At 42.7% G+C, this 21375-nt stretch overlaps 1 protein-coding gene across 4 annotated transcripts in view; it reads right to left on the bottom strand.

The window, feature by feature from the left end:
* Nucleotides 1-21375, bottom strand: part of MIPEP (mitochondrial intermediate peptidase) — a 230656-nt gene that overhangs the window by 146954 nt on the left and 62327 nt on the right. For all 4 annotated transcript variants that reach the window (XM_079778651.1, XM_079778652.1, XM_079778653.1 and 1 more), the window contains one exon: nucleotides 16466-16518. In XM_079778651.1, the coding sequence (XP_079634777.1) occupies nucleotides 16466-16518 (53 nt within the window). The remainder of the gene's footprint in view (nucleotides 1-16465; nucleotides 16519-21375) is intronic.

The following is a 21375-nucleotide window of genomic DNA, read 5'->3' as shown; positions in this document are numbered from 1 at the left end:
TTAAATTTTTTCACTTGTGATGCTGATGGCAGGACACGCATGGAGTTACACTGGTGTCAGAATAAAACAAAGGAAAATGGTCTAGTTAAATGGAAAGATCCCAAGTCTGGTTTATGTAAGGGACCCAACCCATTGCTAACAGTTGGTCAAGGATATGCTTGTATATTTCCAGAAAATTTCTCCAAACCTGTGTGGATTCCCACAAGAAATATTAAACTGCAACATGGATCCGAGAGAGGAACTAGCCTGATTAATGAGGACCTTGCACCTGGAGCCACACCTTGCAGCTGTAGACAATCAGCCACCCCAGCCATAGACAGCAGCAGCCCCAGGCAACACGCTGAAGATAAGGAGTGGGAGACAAACACAGCGGACAATAAACAGCCCAGAGATGACTTGGGGAGTGATAAAGAAGATGGTCCAGAAAGCTGACCGAATCTGTGAAAAGACCAAAACTCTAAGAACGCCTAAGAACGTCTTTCTTGCCATGCTGGCAGTCACCAGCTATGCGGTAATATCACCAAGGGCTAGTGGGGGAAGTCCTCCCTGGGTAAAATCCCTTACGTGGGCTGCTCCCCCACCTAGTATAGTAAGTACATGGGCAAAGTATAATTACACGGATGTCCCCACCCAGCTTCGCTTTTTATATGACACAGAATCAAACTACTGTTCCTTTGTGTGTAGAATTAAAGAGAGGTTTATTCTGGCTAGCATTGACACCAAAGGGGGGGAGGGGGGAAAGCAAAAACCTAAATACATTTATTATCAATGCCTGCTCCTGGGAGAGGCAAAGAGAATTTAACATTACTAAGACCTCCCCCAACTAAACCATTATGTAAAAAGTCTGATGAATGGCACTCACCAGCAGCAAACTTAAGAATAGTTTTTTCTTTTGTGAATTGGAGCCCCAGGGGGTCTATGTATAGTAATAATCAATGGAAATCAGCTGCTGCACATGCACCAGCACAGTGATATAGTTTAAAATGACAACTTCAATGAAAAATCACCTTCTTGGTGCTTAAAGTAAAAATAACACCACCCTTGATATTTTGAAATTACAGCAGAATATTGTATAATTATCCCAGGCACACTTACAAACTAATTCCTTGGATGCCTAGTAGCAATTTAAAGAAATAATTTACTCCTTTTCACTGGACCTCCTTACTTTTGCCTTTTAGCATAACCACTGTTGCCTGTCTCATTCTTGTTCTTATATTTTTAATTTTAGTCTGCAGATCAGAATAAAAGTCTTAAAAAAAAAAAAATCCGAGCTCTGCAAGTGTCATATCAACATCTATTAAGAAATTAAAGAAGATGGAAATGCTGGGAAGCAAGATCAACAGTAATTAACATAAATGTGAGAAGTCCTGTCAGAAGGCTGAATGGGGCTCTTTGATATTCACAGGGAGAATATCTGCATTTTATTACCTACTGCTGACTTAATGGCCTAAAGCAAACTCTCCCAATCTGATAATCTTACTGTTTAACAAACATCACCATTGATATGTCCTTTTGCATTCCTGAAAGGCAATTGTTTATTCTAGTAAATAAAAGTAGATGGGAATGGAGGTCACAACTGGCTTCCCCCATAATTTCCAAATTTATATTTCTTGTCTTGTGTATTAATTTGCATGTCAGCCCTTTCTCCAAGTCTTTGAACCCAAGGTCATGCGGGCCGTGGATTCACAGTCAACAGAAATTTCCAAAATAAAACGCAAAGAGAAAAAAGGAATAAAAAAAGGAGATGAGAACATCCAAAGAATTGCGGGACAATTACAAAGATGTAATGCACACGCATTGGCAATACCAAAAAGAGGAAAGAAAAAGAAAGAGAATAAATATTTGAAGTAATAATGGCTGAAAACTTTCCAGATTAAAGATAAACACCAAACCACAGATCCAGGAAGGTCAAAAAACACAAAGCAGGAAAACAAACAAACAAACAAAAAAAACTCCACTTAGGCATATATGATAATTAGGCTGCAGAAAAAAACAAAAACATCTTCAAAGAAGCCAGAAGCAAACCACCTCACCTATAGAGGAGGAAGGATAATAATTACTTTAGACTTCTCTTCAGAAACCATGCACGCAAGAGGAGTGTGATGTGAAATACCACTAACCTAGAATTCTGTATCCATCAGAATTATCCTTCCAAAGTGGAGAAATAAAGACTTTCTTGGACAAACAAAAATTGAGAGAATTTTACCCTAGTAGATCTGACTTACAAAGGGTATTTAAAGAAGTTCTTCAAGAAGAAGAAAAATGATAGTCAGAAACCTGGATCTACAGAAAAAAAGAAAAAGCATTGAAGAAGGAAGAAATGAAGATATAAAAATAGTTTTATTTCTTATTTTTAAATAATTGAACAGACAACAGTTTGTTCAAAATAATAGTAGCAACGATGTATTAAGTGATTGTAACTTATGGATAAGTAAAATGCATGACAGAAAAATTATGAGGGACTGAAAAGAATAATTGGGTACTTGCACTAATCATGAAGCAGTACAGTATTATATGAAAGTGAACTTAGATTATTTGTAAACTAGTCGCCCGGTGCACGAAATTCAAGCATGGAGGATGGGGCTGTCCCTCAGACTGGCCTGCACCATCTTCAATTTGGGAACCCTCGGGGGATGTTCGACTGCCGGTCGGGATCAGGCTTAAACTGGCAGTTGGACATCCCTCTCACAATCCGGGACAGCTGGCTCCTAACCGCTCACCTGCCTACCTGCCTGATTGCCCCTAACCACTTCTGCCTGATAGCATGATCACCCACTAACTGCTCCCCTGCCGGCCTGACACCTAACTGCTCCCCTGCTGGCCCAATCGCCCCCCAACTGCCCTCCCCTGCCGGCCCAATCGCCCCCCAACTGGATTAGATGTGTACTGTAAACCTTAGGGCAACTAATTTAAAAGGATTTCAAAAAGAGAGGAGAAAAACTGGAATCAAAATAATTAAAATCATACAAAGCAGAAAAGAGTGAAAGACTAAAGAAAAAAAAAACAATAAGAACAATGAAAACAGCAACAAATGTGGCAGACATTAATCCAATTATGTAACTAATCACTTTAAACATCAATGGTATTACAATACAGAGATTGCCTGTGTGGCTCAGTTGATTGAGTATTCCCATGCACTATAAGGTCCCTGGTTGATTGATTCCTGGTCAGGGCACATGTCCGGGTTGTGGGCTTAATCCCCAGTAGGGGGCCTGCTAAAGGCAGCCGATTGATGTTTCTCACTCTCATCAATGTTTCTCCATCTCCATTCCTCTCTCTCTAAAATCAATAAAAACATTTAAAAAAATAAACAAGACCTAACAATAAGTTGTCTATAAGAAATTCACTTTAAAGGGAGAGGAGCTGTCGCCATGTCCACCCACACGAAATGGACATTCATGTACAACTGCTGCAGTTTCCTGATCAAGAAAAACAAACAGGTCATGGCTGGGCAGCTCAGTTGGTTAGAGCCTCGTCATTCCGATACGCCAAGGTTGCGGGTTTGATCTCTGGTCAGGGCAAATACAAGAAGCAACGAATGAATACAATAAATAAATCTCAAGGCATATAAATCTCAAGGCAATAAATAAGTGGAACAACAAATCTCTCTCTCTCTCTCTCTCTCTCTCTCTCTCTCTCTCTCTCTCTCTCTTTCTCATCAATAAAAAAAAGAAATTATTTACAAAAGGAAAAAGTTGTATAGCATTGAATCCAAAAATCTGAATGCCTGAAACTCCTTCCACTACAAGGGCTGATTCACCACAAGTTGGTGGGTGTGGAGCCTGCAGACCATGACAAAGGTGTGGTGGTCATCATGTAGTGGAGATCTGACTAGCAAAGCCACCCTCCTCCTAGTGTGGATCACCAATCAGTTTGGTTCTATCTTGACCTCTGATGCGAGAAGTAAGAAAATTGCTCCACTCAAACTTCCTGGCAATGTGAAAAATATTTTCCTTAATAGTTGAATCAGTTATATAGTTCACAAGGAACTGGAATTAACATAAATCAAAACTAAAATTAAAAAATATAGTACAATTTCATCATCATCCTAGAGAAATCGGAAAGTGAACCAGCAGGCCTGACTTTAGGGGAAAGGATGATACTATTACACTGATGTAGCACGAGGTTACAGAACCCTCATCACACAGGCTTCTGCTGAATCTTAGGATAGCACTGAAACTGCTACTTATAACAGTATTGAATTATGTCAATATGTGAGATTAAACAGCCACAACTGAAATACAATAGTAAAACAGAATAACAAAAAACAATGAGGGGAATGGGGAAGAGTATAAGATCGGCTTATAGAAATTATGGGGTTAGAGGAACCTACAGAATGACACCACAAGAAAGCAACCAGATAAATCCCAGAGGTGGGGTGGAGCAGGGGCATGAGATATGAAGAACTGCTCTAGAGTAAGAGGCGCAGGAGGCAGAAACGGCAAATGAAATGTGTAGGCCTGTTTTGATCTTGGTTCCCACAAGCCCAATGGGAAAAAAACAGATTCCATACTGTCAAGGAAATATGAATATAGACTGGATATTAGATGATGCCAACACACTGCTGTGAACTTAATTAGGTAACAATGGTACTGAAGTTACTATGTAAGAAAAAAAATCCATATTTTTAGATATATAATAAGTATTTAAGAGTGAGCTGACATGAGGTCTAGGATGTCCTTTAAAATACTTTAGCCTGGCTGGAGGGTGTAGCTCCATGGTTGAGTGTTGGCCCATGAACCAGGAAATCACAGTTTGATTCCCCGTCAGGGCACATGCCTGGGGTTGCAGGTTCTATTCCAGAAGGGGGTGTGCAGGAGGAAAGCTGATCGATGATTCTTTCATCATTGATGTTTCTTTCTAGCTCTCTCCCTCTCTCCCTTCCTCTCTCTGAAATCAATAAAAACATATTAAAAATGATACAATAAAATACTTTAGTAATAAGAAAGAAAGAAGAAATAAAAAGAAAAGAAAAAAAGATGAAGCAAATCTGGCAAAATATTGATAACTAGAGGCCGGGTGCATGGATTCGTGCATGGGTGGGATCCCTCAGCCTGGCCTGCGCCCTCTCGCAATCCAAGACCCCTCAGGGGATGTCGGACTGTCAGTTTTGGCCCGATCACTGCCTGGCCTGCGGGGATCGAGCCGAAATTGGCAGTCTGACATCTCCCGAGGGATGTAGCAGTGCTGAAGCGGCAGGTGGCCGGGAGGAGCCCTAGCGGGGTGGGCGCAGCTCCACTGCCGCTTATCCTGGACCCGCTGCGCCTGCCTCCGCTGCCTGGTAGCACTGCCGTAGAGGCAGGAGGCTCCCGCTGCCGCAGCAGTGCTCACCAGCTGTGAGCCTGGCTTCTGGCTGAGCAGCACTCCCGCTGTGGTAGCATAATGACCACCAGGGGGCAGCTCATGTGCTGAGCGTCTGTACCCTGGTGGTCAGTGCACATCATAGTGACCAGTTATTGTGCCGTTTGGTTGATTTGCACATTAACCTTTTATTATATAGGACTAGTGGCCCAGTGCATGAAATTCGTACACGGGGGGGGGGTGCGGGGGTTCTCTCAGCGCAGACTGCATTCTCTCCAATCGGGGACCCCTTGAGGGATGTCCAACTGCCAGTTTAGGCCCGATCCCTGCAGGATCATGCCTAAACCCGCAGTCAGACATCCTTCTCGCAATCTGGGACCGCTGGCTCCTAACCGCTCACCTGCCTGCTTGCCTGATTGCCCTAACTGCCTCTGCCTGCCTGCCTGATCACCACTAACCTCTCTGCCTGCCTGCCTGATCACCCCTAACTGCCTCTGCCTGCCTGCCTCATCGACCCCAACTGCCCTCCCCTGCCGGCATGATTGCCCCTAACTGCCTCTGCCTCGGTCCCGCCATCATGGCTTTGTCTGGAAGAACGTCCGTAAGGTCTCCTGGTCTAATTAGCATATAACTCTTTTATTAGTATAGATTATTATATCTGAGAAATGAATATATGGAGGTTACTTATTCTATTTCTGTTTATTTTGAAAATTATCATAATAAGGGAGTTTTTTTTTAATTGAAAGTACCAAGCTCACTACACACATACTAAGAAATAAATTATAAATTTTCATATATTAACAGAAGTCTTTATTCTTTTATTTTTAATCCTCACTTGAGGATATATTTTTTTTAATTGATTTGAGAGAGAAACATCAATTGGTTGCCTCTCATACAGGGGGTCGAACTTGTAACCTAGGCTTGTGTCCTGACCAGGAATCGAAGCTAAAGCCTTTTGGTACAGGAAGATGCTCCAACTAAGCAAGCCACCTGGCCAGGGTTGAAGTCTTTATTCTTTTGAAATTCCACAATATCATCCTTCTGTGAGAGTTCAGTGTTTTCTGAATAGTTTTAAATTAAATAGAAAACATTCCTTTTGGATTATGTGAATGCTCTTGATATTTTGAGAACACACACCTAAGCAAGGAATAGACAATACTGAATTCTACTTATCAATGATAACTTTATACAAAATAGCATCAACATAAAAAAATGACTCACTGAAACCCATTATTGGCAGAAAAGACATGGTCTCCAGGTATTAAAAACAAGAACCACACACTGGAAGAAGATGAGATAAAAGTTTCTCAATGTGAGTACTTTTTAATGTGCTTTTGACTTTCTGAACCATGTTAATGTACTGCCTATTCAAAAATACAATTTATCTTATTTATATACTAGTGGCCCAGTGCACGAAAATTCGTGCACTTAGGGGGGTCCCTCAGCTGGGGGATCGGGCCTAAGCTGCAAGTCAGGCATCCCTATGGCAGCCCGGGAGCCCTTGGGGGATGTCCGACTGTGGCTTAGGGCCTAAACTGCAGTCAGGCATCTCAGCGCTGTCACGGGGGCGGGAGAGGCTCCCACTGCCTTCAGCCCAGCTTGTGGCTGAGTGGCACTCCCCCCGTGGAAGCGCACTGACCACCAGGGGGCAGCTTCTACATTGAGCATCTTCCCTCTGGTGGTCAGTGCGCATCATAGCAACTGATTGTTCCCGGTCATTCCACCTTTAGGATCAATTTGCATATTACCCTTTTACTATATACAATTTTTAAATCCTTACCCAAGTATATGTTTTTATTGATGAGAGAAAGAGAGAGAGAGATGTGAGAGAAACATCAATCGGCTGTCTCCTGTACTCACCCCCACAAGGGATCAAATCTGCAACTTAGGTATGTGCCCTGACCTGGAAACAAACCTGCAACCTTCTGGTGTACAGTACAAAACTCCAACCAACTGAGCAAAAACATATTTTTAAAATAAATTTTTAAAAAATAAAATAATTCCAATATACTTTTTATAAAGACTTACTTTTAGTTTTCCATGAAGAATCTACCACTATAACTTGAAAAACAAGAAAATTATCTGCTCTTTAAGGTTTATCATCAAGACACAAGACTACTTTCCAGGGACAACCTTCAGAAGTTAGTTTTTTATCTTACTTCTAATAGGTTTTTTCTTTTCTTTAGGCACACATTTAATAAACCTGAAAGAAGTCTGAAATATTTAACATAAAGCAAAAAAAGTCCCTGGGATTAGTTTTTAAAAAAAGCTCTAATCAAGGAAAAGCTCCTATTTTTTGTTTTGTGTCAAACCACATCTTTAAGTGTTTAGTTGAAAGTAGAGGATTTTAATTAACAAGGATTTAGAAATCTTCACTTTGTTCCATTCTTCTAACCTCAAACCCAAACTATTTTCCCTTTATTTTCTCATCCATTACCTGTTCTTCTCAGCTACTCATGTCAATCAAGATTATTGAAACCTCAAACCGAACCCAATCACTCACCTTTTAAGCTACTTACAATAGATGTTTTAAACTCCCAATTCTTACTATCTTTTATCAAGCATCTCTGGATCCCTTTCCCTAAGATATCAGCAAAATAAAGAAACTAGAAACTTTAATTAAATAAAGTAAAGCACCTAGTGGATATCAGGTAGGTTACACTGTGTTCCTGGAATAGCTGGTGATTTCCTACTCAAAGAACCAACAAGCCTGATGGAAACTTCTGTGAGCCAATGAGGTTTAGGAAGACCTCCAGAGTGTCACACTGTTTTCAAAAAATCTGATAGATGATATATGTCATTCACAAAATGTATCACTGGATTGCTTTTAATAAGAATTTCCAATCACTGGTTTAGACATAGGCTTGAACAATGACTATCAACTGTTGACCTAAAAAGCAATATACAGGCCAAAAAGGACTCTGTGTGGTTAACTGGGTCCAAATTCATAATCAGAGTCTAGCAGCCATTGTCTAAAGGGTTCCTTTCATGAACGGGAAAACCACAGATGGCTGCCAAACCTCCTGCACTGCCTTCCTACAGTCTGAGCCAACTCTATAAAGGAGTTCCTGGGCTGAATTTTAACCAATGGGTTAAGACCTGCCATGCACAGCTATATCCTCGTCTGCATTGTTACTGACCAGTCAGAGTGGCTCCACAATGACCAATCAGGAAACATGATTCCAACCAATTAGGACAGTGCTATTTGAGCCAATCAAACTGTACAAAATTGATTTCTCATTTGCATAAAGGACCAATCAGAGACCAAGGCAAGTATTTCGTCTGGGAGGGAGAGGAGCATACTTTTAGAGAGTGTTTCCCAGATTTGCAAACTGTTCAACCAAATTAAGTTTCTCCTTTTACCTCACCCCAGATGTGGGACTCCTGTCAACACTGAATCAGTTGCAGCAACTTTTTTTTAAAATTCTTTATTGTTGAAAGTATTACATACGCCTCCTTTTCCCTCCATTGACCTCTCCCAGACTGCTCCCACCCCCCAGGTCAGGCCCTCACCCCCTCATTGTCTGTGTCCACTGGTTATGCTAATATGCACGCATACAAGTCCTTTGGTTGTTCTCTTACCCCCGCCTCCCTCATCCTCCGTGCCTTCCCTCTGAAGTTGACAATCTGTTAGATGCTTCTGTCTCTGGATCTATTTTTGTTCATCAGTTTATGTTGTTCATGATATTTCACAAATGAGTAAGATCATGTGATATTTATCTTTCTCTGACTGGCTTATTTCGCTTAGCATAGTGCTCTCCAGGTCCATCCATGCTGTTACAAATGGTAAGAGTTCTTTCTATTTTACAGCAGCGTAGTATTCCATAGTGTAGATGTACCATGGTTTTTTAATCCACTCATCTGCTGATGGCACTTAGGCTGTTTCCAAATCTTAGCTATTTTAAATGGTGCTGGTATGAACATAGGGTACATATATTCTTTTGATTGGTGTTTCTGATTTCTTGGGATACATTCCTAGAAGTGGGATCACTGGGTCAAATGGGAGTTCCATTTTTAATTTTTTGAGGAAACTCCATACTGTTTTTCACAGTGGCTGCACAGTCTGCATTCCCACCAGCAGTGCACGAGGGTTCATTTTACTCAATGGGCAAATACTAAAACCATTTCCCCCAAAATAGGAACAAGACAGGGATGCCCACTCTCACCATTCCTGTTCGATATAGTATTGGAAGTGCTAACCATAGCGATCAGACAAGAAGAAGAAATAAACGATATCCAAATTGGAAAAGAAGAAATACAACTGTCATTATTTGCAGATGACATACTATACACAGAAAACCCTAAAGACTCCATCAAAAAATTACTAGATTTAATAAATGAATTCAGCAACATAGCAGGATACAAAATATCTATGGCATTTTTATACACCAATAATGAACTCACAAAAAGGGAAACTAAAAAAAAAAATACCATTTAACCATTGCAACAAAAAAATTAAGATACCTAGGAATAACCTTAACTAAGGAGGTAAAAGACCTGTACTTGGAAAACTACAGTATGTTGAAAAAAGAGAGCGAGGAAGATATAAACAAGTGGGAGAATATATCTTGTTCATGGATTAGTAGAATCAACATCATTAAAATGTCTATACTTCCCAAATCAATCTAGAGATTCAATGCAATCCCCATTAAAATACCTACGGCATATTTTACAGCCCTCCAAAAATTTATATGGAATAAAAGAAGTCACAGACTAGCTGCAGCAATCCTGAGAAAGAAGAACAAAGTTAGAGGGAATCACAATAGCAGATATCAAGTTATATTACAAAGCCACTGTGCTTAAAACTACCTGGTACTGGCACAAGAACGGAATGACAGAACAGAGAACCCAGAAACTGACTCAAGCCATTATGCTCAATTAATATTTGACAAAGGAGGCAAGAATATACAATGAAGTTAAGACAGTCTCTTCAATAAATGGTGTTGCAAGAAATTGGACAGATACATGCAAAAAAAAAATGAAACCTAAATAGATGCAGCAACCTTTTGTTGACACAACCAATATGTATTTACTGAGAGCCCAAAGAGTGTATTCCACATTTAACTGCAAACAAACTTTGTTCTTAAGAGCTTTAAGATATGGTTGAGAAGACACATTTAACAGAATGAAAAAAAAAAAAAAAGAACACATAATTAGAAGGCCAACTCTGTAGCACACAGACTGTAAGCATAGTGGAAGCAGGAGCTGCAAACGCCAATTCAGACCTGGAGGCTTCTGCACTCTGGCAAAATTCCACAGGAAAGCCAGCAAAAGAGGGTAAAAGGAACCTTACTAGACACAAGATATAGGCTCTTCCTAGACATAAAGGGACCTGGGTGAGGGACAGAAAGTTTAGTTTGGCTTATGTAAATTCTGGAGTAAGAGGAGCTATGGGAGAGTATAGGAAGGGCAGGTTATACCCATCAAATACCTGTGGATATTTATGTACTTACTAGAGGCCCAGTGCACAAATTTGTGTATGGGTAGGGTCCAGCCAGCACACCCCAATGGGGGCCCATCAGGCCAGGTCAGCCGGGGGGAAGGGGCACGGGCAGTTGGCTGGGCCCCCAATCGGGGTGTTGGGGGCTGATCAGGGGCCGGGCCAGCCGGGGGGGTGGGCTGATCAAGGCCTGGATGCCACAGTGTGCATCATAGCCACCGGTTGTTCTGGTCGTTTTGCTGCTCTGGTCATTGGGCTTTTATATATATACTAGAGGCCCGGTGCATGAAATTCGTGCATGGGGGGCAGTGGTGTCCCTCAGCCCAGCCTGCACCCTCTCCAATCTGGGACCCCTCGAGGGATGTCTGGTAGCTGGACATCGCTTTCACAATCCAGGACTGCTGGCTCCCAACTGCTCGCCTACCTTCCTTCCTGAGTCCCCCTAACCGCTTCCACCTGCCAGCCTGATCACCCCCCTAACCACTCCCCTGCCAGTCTGATTGATGCCTAACTGCTCCCCTGCCAGCCTGTTTGCCCCTAACTGCCCTCCCCTTCAGGCCTGGTCACCCCTACCACCCCTAACTGCCCATCCCTGCAAGCCTGGTCACCCATAAATGCCATCCCCTGCAGGCTTGGCCCCCCCCAACTGCCCTCCCCTGCAGGCCTGGTCACCCATAACTGCCCTCCCCTGCAGGCCTGGTCTCCCCCAACTGCTCTCCCCTGCAGGCCTGGGTTGCCCCCAACTGCCCTCACCTGCTGGCCATCTTGTGTCCACATGGGGCCAGGATCTTTGAACACATGGGGGCAGCCATCTTGTGTGTTGGAGTGATGGTCAATCTGCATATTACTCTTTTATTAGATAGGATAGAGGCCTGGTGCACGGATGGGGGCCAGCTGGTTTGCCCTGAAGGGTGTCCCGGATCAGGGTGGGGGTTCTCTTGGGGCGTGGGGTGGCCTGGGCAAGAGGCCTGTGGTGGTTTGCAGGCTGGCCACTCCCCCTGGCGACCCAAGCGGAGGCCCTGGTATCTGGGGTTTATTTATCTTCTACAATTGAAACTTTGTAGCCTGGAGCAGAGCCAAGCCTTCTGCTTGCTCCGTGGCGTGGCGGCAGCCATTTCTGTTGCGACTTATGTACCTTCTATAATTGAAACTTTGTAGCCTTAAGCAGAGGCCTGGGCCGGCCAGGGATGCAGAAGCTTGGGTTCCTCCATTGCCGGGGGCAACCCTGGCCTCCTGCTCTTCCAGCTCCATGGCTGCCGCCATTTATTTACCTTCTAGAATTGAAACTTTGTAGCCATGAGTGGAGGCCTAGGCCGGCAAGGGCAGGCGGAAAGCTTGTCTTTCTCCATTGCTGGGGAAACCCAAGCCTCCCTCCTGCTTTCTGTGGCTGTAGCCATCTTGGTTGGGTTTATTTGCATATTTGCTCCTGATTGGCTTTGTGGGCGTGGCTTGTGGGTGTAGCAAAGGTATGGTCAATTTGCATATTACTCTTTTATTAGATAGGATAGACTAGAGGCCCGGTACACAAAATTCGTGCACAGGAGGGGGGGGGGTCCCCTCAGCTCAGCCTGCACCCTCTCCAATCCGGGACCCCTTGGGGGAAGTCTGACAATCGGGGGATCGGGCCTAAACCGGCAGTTGGACATCCCTCTCACAATCTTGTACAGCTAGCTCCTAATCACTCACCTGCCTGCCTGCCTTGTCACCCCTAACTGCCCTCCCGCCCTGCCAGCCTGATCGCCCCTCACTGCTTCTGTATGTCAGCCTGATCACCCTTAATTGCCCTCATGCAGGCCTGGTTGCCCCTAACTGCCCCCCTCTGCCAGTCAGGTCGCCCCCAACTGCCCCCTCCCTGCCAGCCTAGTTGCTCCTAACTGCCCCCCTCTGCCAGCCTGGTCACCCCTTACTGCCCCCTGCCAACCTGGTCACCCCCACCTGTCCCCCTGCTAGCCTAGTTGCCCCTCACTGGCCCCCTGCCAGCCTAATTGCCCCCAACTGCTCCCCTTGCCAGCCTGGTCACCTCCAACTGCAGCCCCCTCACCGGCCTGGTCACCTCTTACTGGCCCACTGCCAGCCTGGTCGCCCCCAAATGCCCCCCTATGCCAGCCTGGTCAACCTAACTGCCCCCCCCCCCGACAGCCTGGTTGCCCACAACTGCCCCCCATGCTGGCCTGGTCACCCCCAACTGCCTCCCCTGCTGGCCTGGTTGACCCTCACGCCCCCCCCCCCCCCCTTCCCTGCTGGCCTGGTCGCTCCACACAGCCTGCTATTCAGTCGTTTGGTCATCCCTCACTAACCTCCCTGCTGACCTGGTCACCCCACGCAGCCTGCTTGTTCAGTTGTTTGTTCGTCCCTCACTAACCCCCCTGCCGGCCTGGTTGTAGGCAGCCATCTTGTGAGGGTGTGAAGGTTAATTTGCACATTACCTCTTTATTATATAAGATTGTTAAATAAGAATGGGTTTTGATCAGATCCTAGAAGACCTTGAATGACAACTCCAATGTTATTTTGAAGGCAGTAGTGATCCCAGAACCCTGAAAAGGGTAGGATCCAAAAGTGAGCTGTGCTGCCAACCACACAGGGTTCCTCCACTCTGGATACAGTGGCAAAATGGACTTCCCTGATTCAGTTTCCTTAATCTATCATTTAAAGCAGGAGTGGGGAACACCCAGCCTGCAGGCCATATAAGGCCTGAACAATCATTTGGTCTGGCCCTGCCAAGGCATTAGGGGTGAGTTAATTAAATGATTGACCAAATACAGCAGGCTAATTTTTAAGTTGATAATTTTGTATGGCCTGTGAATGATGTTATAAATATCCAAATTGCCCTTGGCAGAAAAAAAGGTTCCCCACCCCTAATCTAAAGCTTTTCTGGCCCAGCAGGTGTGGTTAAGTGGTTGAGCATTGACTTATAAACCAAGAGATCACAGTTCGATTCTTGGTCAGGGTACATGCCCGGCAGGGGAGGTAGAGGTTGGAGGGAGGGAGGTTGTGGGCTCGATTCCTAGTAGGGGGGGCATTCGGAAGGCAGCTGATGGACAATTCTCTTTCATCTTTGATGTTTCTGTCTCTCCCTCTCCCTTCCTCTCTCTGAAATCAATAAAATCATATCTTAAAGCTTTTCTAATGAACATTCTACAACTAATTTGATATACTCTTTAGATGAGTGTTTCCTTTGAGAAGATTTAAGGGAGAACTGACCCCTCTTTCAAAAGATTTTTGAGAACACTTAAAAAGCATTTTTCAGAGTGGACCATTCTTCAGAAGAATATCCACAGATGGCCAAATCCACATAATAATGTTATTTTAGTACTAATAATACAAGCATCATTTCATTTAATCCTGACATATTAAGTAGAGACTGTAATAACCATCATTTTATAGTTAATCTTGCTAAGAGACTTAGAGAGGATAAATAACTTCCTAAAGATTGTGTGTAGATCATTTAATGGTGGAACCAGGATTTGGCCAGGTCCCTCTGACTTCAGCAAACATGCTCCTGGCCACACTGCCCTGGAAACGCAAGGGTTCCCATTCTTTCAAGTGGCTGATTCGGACAATAAAACCCCATCTCTGTGGTTGCTGTAGAAATGTGAGAACTCCCAACTTATTTGGGGACTTTCTGTCAGCAACATAAAGACTTTCCAATGTTGTATTTTTGGTAGAAATGGAGAAGAGGGAATCACTACCCTTTATTCAATAGCTTTTACTTAAGGTCACTATCAAACTGTACAGAGATTTTATACCCCTAATTTGTGCATCTTCTTTAAATTCCAATAGATTTTATCTTTCCCAATCTTCCAATATTCATGTAATTTCCATAGAACCACCATTTGGGCATGCTATATTTACAGAATACAGTTAAATGACAAAAATATTACTTAAATTTAAGGCTATGGTATTAATTAATAAACAGTGGGGGACATGATATGGGCAAATACCATATCAAAATCACACAGCAAAAAATTAGAAAGAAACAGATATACTGAACATATTACTTTTCAAAGTAAAAAAATATAAATATGGAAATCATCAAGAAAAAATTTTTATTCCTTTATGCTACATCTTAACAGGCCAATCATCCAAGCCAAATCCTTCTTTGAAAGAATTTTAAGAGATAAATTATATTTTTATGCAACTATAGGGAGCAGCGTATTAGTAAAACTATACCTTATGTTAAGCTATAATATATTCTAAGCCACTTACTGTTTATCATATTCAAATTATTACAGATTTTGAATAACAGTTTATGTGCTTTTATAGAGAAGATGATATGCTGAATTTGAGATAATGTATAAAAAATTGTATTTGATGAAGTATTATTCCTGGCTCTGAGACAATTGTGCTTTGGCAGTAAATTGATTTGGGGAACAGAGATATAATAAAGAAGCCAAAGAAGGGAAAATAAATAAAAATTATGTGGGTGAACTTTTCAATACACTAATTGATTCTGAAGCACCTCTTCCTGCTGCTGCAGAAAAAAACATATCAAGTTATTGTTTTCTGTTGTATGACAAATACCAAAAGAAATAATTTTTAAAATGTCTAATTTTAGTGAAGTACTTAGTACTTGATGTTTGAATAATACATAGTAATAAAAATACTTTAAAGTTTAATACCAATAAATATATTATCATGATATATGCTAACATGCTTTAATGAAGAAAAAGACACAAAATTTTTATTTTCTTCCATTACCTAAATAAACCTTAACTATCTTAGTTAAACTGCGTACCTCAAAAATCTGAGAGAAAAATGTTAGCCCTGGCTGGAGGACTTAGTTGACTGGAGTGTCATCCCATGCACCAAAAGGTTAAAGGTTGGATTCCAAGTTGTGGCATATATTTAGGTTGTGGGTTTGATACCCCATTGGGGCATATAAGGGAAGCAACTAATTGATGTTTCTCTCTCAGATCAATGTTTCCCTCTCTCTCTTTCTCTCTCTGAAATCAGTAAAACATATCCTCAGGTGAGGATCAAAAACAAAAAAAAAGAAAGAAACAGAAAAATGTTAATGATTTGCTAAAGGGTAGGATCCTAAGAGTTTTTAAAAATTCCTATTGTGTATATAAAGTTACTTGGGACATAAACATTTTTAAATGTGTTCATTAAATACAACTCCATATTTCTTGGGTTTACATGCAAATATAAAAATTACAGAAGTAGGGAATTTTTAGGGAAAAAATATCTACACTTTGTCACAATAAAAATAAACACAGAATACAGAAGCCAGAGGAATAATCTACTTGTTTCCTAAGTTTTAATTTCATTTATATTCTTCCAGATGCCAAGTACTACTTTATTCCTTCATTGGTAAGACAAATATTTGCTGACCACTACCCTCAACAGGATACAACAGGGTTCTACCAAAGTTCCAGTCCCCCAAATGTTCAAAGTCTAAAAGAGAACCTAGAAGCTACACACAGGAGAAGGGCAAGATTCTAGACATCATGGGGAGATATTTTAAAGTCTTAAACAGGAAATGACATAAGCTATAGAATAGGCTTGTGGGGAGCGATAAAGCATGTTACTGTGATTGAGAGCATAGCTTTTGTAATCCAAATTAAAAAATGTGGGCAGGTGCTCATCATGCCAGCAGAGGGACTGAACTGGAGAAGACAGAAGTTTGTAATGTGGGCAACTAAGCGAGGAAAGTAGTTGCATAATTAATGTGCAAAGTGCTCAATAAATACTAATAGTTTTCTTTCTTCTCAAAAAACTTACCTTTCTGCACGAATCACACCACTGTAGTAGGGGGGATCCCAAGGCATTAATTCCTACAATGAAAAAGTTCAGTTATGAAAGCTATCGACTATTTCACAACTTTTATCAATAATTTAGCTAGTTTATAAAATGTAAACCAGTTATTATATCAGAAAAGTTCTATAAAACCCTAAAAATTCATGACTTGGCAGGAAATACCAGCCTCTTTATTTTAACTATGAGTGAGAGTTATAAGTAAGGCATAATCCCAGAATTGGGGGAAAATGTAACAAATATAATTTTAAAATATCCTATCTAATAAAGAGGGAATATGCTAATTGATCCTCATGCAATTGCAAAGATGGAGGCACCCACAGCCAATTAGGAGGGAATATGCTAACTGACTGCCCGCCCACAAAGGTGGGGGCGCCCACAGCCACAAGATGGCGGCGCCCAGTCCCCTCAGCCCTGCTGGGGCAGCAGGCGACAGCCACTCAGTGCACCTGCTTCCTGAGTTCCCCAGTCCCCTCAGTCCCCCAGCCGCTCAGTGCTGGCCTGAGGTGCAGGCAAGGCTTGGATGGCGTCTGCCCCGTCTCCCAGGGCCACCCGAGACTCAGGTAACCAGGGCTGGCCGAGACATGTACTGTCGGCACTGGCAGCAGCAGAGGTGTGATGGGGCGTCGCCTTCCTCTGATCGCTGGGTTGCCTCCCGCCCCTGAGGGCTCCTGGTCTGTGAGAGGGGGCAGGCCTGGCTGAAGAACCCCCCTCCAGTGCATAAATTTTCATTCACCGGACCTCTAGTAAACTAATAAAAGTCAACATTAATAGATTAAATCAACCATGTTGAAATCTCTTCCAAAATATAATCCATAAAACGTAATGGAGGTAAGATCAGTGCATTAAAGGTAAGATTAGGTTCTTTCTAAACCTAAGCAAGAAGCTTAGAGTGGATGCCCAAAATGAAAGCAACAATTTAAAATGTAACTAAAGCAGAATTAACTCTAATCTTAGCTAAGAAAATATGTCATAGAGAAATGCTATAATAATACTGTTTTTGACAACTGGTAAAGAACAATGAAAAAGATAAGCTTGGATACCTGAAGGATCATCCTCCCCACAAACTATACAGGTGACAAAAAAAAGTGTTTCAGAGACAAGGCGGTGAAGGCAGACTGCTTGGGTTCAAGTCTGTGATCCACACTAGTTTTAAGACTTGGAAAACTTATTTCTGCTCACTGACTCTTTCTTGTTCTCCTCCTACATGACCTGATGTCTTCCAGACTGTACCCTGAACCCACCTCCTCTGAATCACTCCCTCCCTCAGTCTACTATGGCTGCACTGGCCTCGCCATGGTTCCCTGATCACACAGGGCAGTTTCTTGCCTCAGGCCTCTGCACCTGCTGGTTCTCTCTCATAAAATGGCCTTCTCTGTGCTATCTCCATGGCATACTCCTCACATCTTCCAAGTTTCTGCTCAAGTCCACTTAACTAACCAATATGTATAAAATAGCAACCTCCGTCCCCTTTTCTCTGCATTATTTGGCCTAAAGCCTTTATTCATTTTATATTTTTACTAGAGGCCCGGTGCATAAAATTCGTGCACGGGGGGGGGGGGGTGTCCCTCAGCCCAGCCTGCACCCTCTCCAATCTGGGACCCCTCGAGGGATGTCCGACTGCCTGTTTGGGCCCGATCCTACCTGGATCGGGCCCAAACAGGTAGTTGGACATCCCTCTCACAATCCAGGACTGCTGGCTCCCAACTGCTCTCCTGCCTGCCTTCCTGATTGCCCCTAACCGCTTCTGCCTACCAGCCTGATCACCTCTAACCACACCCCTGCCAGTCTGATTGATGCCTAACTGCTCCCCTGCCAGCCTGTTTGCCCCTAACTGTCCTCCCCTGCAGGCCTGGTCACCCCTAACTGCCCTCCCTTGCTGGCCTGATCACCCACACTGCCCTCCCTTGCAAACCTGGTCCCTCCCAACTGCCCTCCCCTGCTGGCCATCTTGTAGTGGCCATCTTGTGTCCACATGGGGTCAGTCATCTTTGACCACACGGGGCAGCCATCTTGTGTGTTGGAATGACAGTTAATTTGCATATTACTCTTTTATTAGATAGGATAGAGGCCTGGTGCACGGGTGGGGGCCGGCTGGTTTGCCCTGAAGGGGTCCCGGATCACCATAGGGGTTCCCTTGGTGCGTGGGGCAGCCTGGGCGAGGGGCCTGTGGTTTTCAGGCTGGCCATGCCCCCTGTCAACCCAAGCGGAGGCCCTACTATCTGGGACTTTTTTATCTTCTATAATTGAAACGTTGTAGCCTTGAGTAGAGCCAAGCCTCCTGCTTTCTCTGTGGCCGCAGCCATTTTTGTTGGGATTTCTTTATCTTCTATAATTGAAACTTTGTAGCCTTGAGCAGAGGCCAAGGCAGGCCAGGGCTGCAGAAACTTGGCTTCCTCCATTGCCGGGGAAACCCAAGCCTCCTGCTCTCTCTGTGGCCGCAGCCATCTTGGTTGAGTTAATTTGCATACTTGCTCCTGATTGGCTGGTGGGCATGGCTTGTGGGTGTAGTGGAGGTACGGTCAATTTGCATATTACTATTTTATTAGATAGGATTAGAAATTTTTAATGTTGACAATGTAGATGTCTCCCCTTTCCCTCCCTTTGCCCACCTCCAATTATACCCTCCTCCCTCTCCCTTGGCCTTCACCACACTATTGCCCATGTCCATGGGGCATGGATATATGTTCTTTAGCTAATACCTTCACCGTCTTTATCCAGTACCCCCCACCTCCTTTTCCTCTGGCACCCACCAATCTGCTCCATGTATCCAAGGGACCGGTTCCATTTTGTTCATATGTTTATTTTTTTCATTAAATTTTACATATTAGTGCAATTATATGGTATTTGTCTTCCTATGAATGGCTTATTTCCCCTAGCATAATACTCTTCAGGTCCATTGATGCTGTCACAAAGGATAAGAGTACCTTCTTTTTTACAGCTGCGTAGTATTCTATTGTGTAAATGCACCACAACTTTTTTATCCATTCATCTGCTGATGGGCACTTGGGCGATTTCCAGATCTTGGCTATTGTAAACAAGGCTGCTATGAACATAGAAATGCATATATTCTTTCTGATTGGTGTTTCAAGATTCTTAGGATATATTCCTAGACTGGGTCAAAAGGCAGTTACATTTAATTTTTTGAGGAAACTCCATACTGTTTTCCTCAGTGGCTGCACCAATCTGCATTCTCACTAACAGTGCACTAGGATTTCCTTTTCTTCAAATCCTTGCCAGCCCTTGCTGTTAGTTGATTTATTGATGGTAACCATTCTGGCAGGTGTAAGGTGATAACTCATTTTAGTTTGTTTGCATTTTTTAAATCCTCACCCAAGGATATTTTTTTCATTGATCTTGAGAGAAAGAGTGGAAGGAAGGGAGGGTGGTTGAGATGGAGGGAGGGAGGGGGGAAGGAGGGGGAGAGAGAGAGAGAGAGGACATTGACTGGCTGCCTCCCACACATATCCCGACTGGGACAGGGATCGAGCCTGCAACCGAGGTACATGCTCTTGCCAGGGAATTGAACCCGTGACCCTTCCATCCATGTGCCAATGCTCTAACCACTGAGAAAACTAGCCAGGGCGCATTGTAGTTTTAATTTGCATCTCTCTTATGATTAGTGACCTTGAGCATTTTTTCATGTCTATTGGCCATCTGTATGTCCACTTTGGAGAAGTATCTATTCAGGTCCTGTGCCCATTTTTTTTTTTTTATTGGATTGTCTTCCTGTTGTTGAATTGTATAAATTCTTTATATACTTTGCAAATAAACTCCTTATCAGATGTATCACGGGCAAATATGTTCTTCCATACAGTGGGCTCTCTTTTCATTTTGTTGATTGTTTCTTTTCTGTGCAGAAGCTTTTTAGCTCGATGGAGTCCCATTTGCTCATCTTTTCCTGATTTTCCCTAGCCCTCAGAAACCTATCGGCAAAAATAGTGCTGTGAGAGATGTCTTGAGATTCTACTGCTTATGTTTTCTTCAAGGATTTTTATGGTTTTGTGTCTTACATTTAAATATTTTATCCATATTGAATTTATTCTTATGTAATGTAAGTTGGTAGTCTAGTTTCATTTTTTTGCATGTATCGGTCCAATTTCCCCAACACCATTTATTGAAGAGACTGTCTTTACTCCATCGTATGCTATTGCCTCCTTTGTCAAATATTAATTGAGCATAATGGCTTGAGTTGGTTTCTGAGGTCTTTGTTCTGTTCCATTGGTCTATATGCCAGTTCTTATGTTAGTACCAGGATGTTCTGATTACAATGGCCTTGTAGTAGTTTGATATCTGATATTGTGATACCTCCAACCTTGTTCTTTCCTTCAAGATAGCTCTGGCTATTCGGGGTCTTTTTTTGGTCTATATAAATTTCTGGAATTTTTTGTTCTAGGTCTGTGAAATATACCATTGGTATTTTAATAGGAATTGCGTTGACTCTATAGATTGCTTTGGGTAGTATAGCCGTTTTAATGATGTTAATTCTTCCAATGCATGAACATGGTATATGCTTCCACTTATTTGTATCTTCCTTAATTTATTTCTTCAATGTCATATCTATAGCCTTTATACCCACATATGGCACAGCACATATTTATTTATTTTTTCATGTGTTTATTGTGCTTTCTTCCCCTAAGCTTCATGAGGGCAAGGAACTTGTTTGTATTTTCCCCTATTATATCCTGGTAGCACCCTGAACACCACCTGATACTCAGTATTCACCCAATAGCTATTTGGTGACTAAGTCAACAGCACCTCCAAAACAGGATTGCTTAATGCACTTAAACTATTAAACAGAACACCTGGCATTGAGTAAGAGCTGTGTAAATGTTAGCTTCTATCCTTATTACCATTATCCTTCAAATTTCACTTTA

The sequence above is a fragment of the Cnephaeus nilssonii genome (genome assembly GCF_951640355.1).
Source record: "Cnephaeus nilssonii genome assembly, chromosome: 8".
In the NCBI taxonomy this organism is placed as follows: domain Eukaryota; kingdom Metazoa; phylum Chordata; class Mammalia; order Chiroptera; family Vespertilionidae; genus Cnephaeus; species Cnephaeus nilssonii.
Note: the sequence above shows the minus strand (reverse complement) of the source record. Positions and strands in the feature narration are given on the sequence as shown.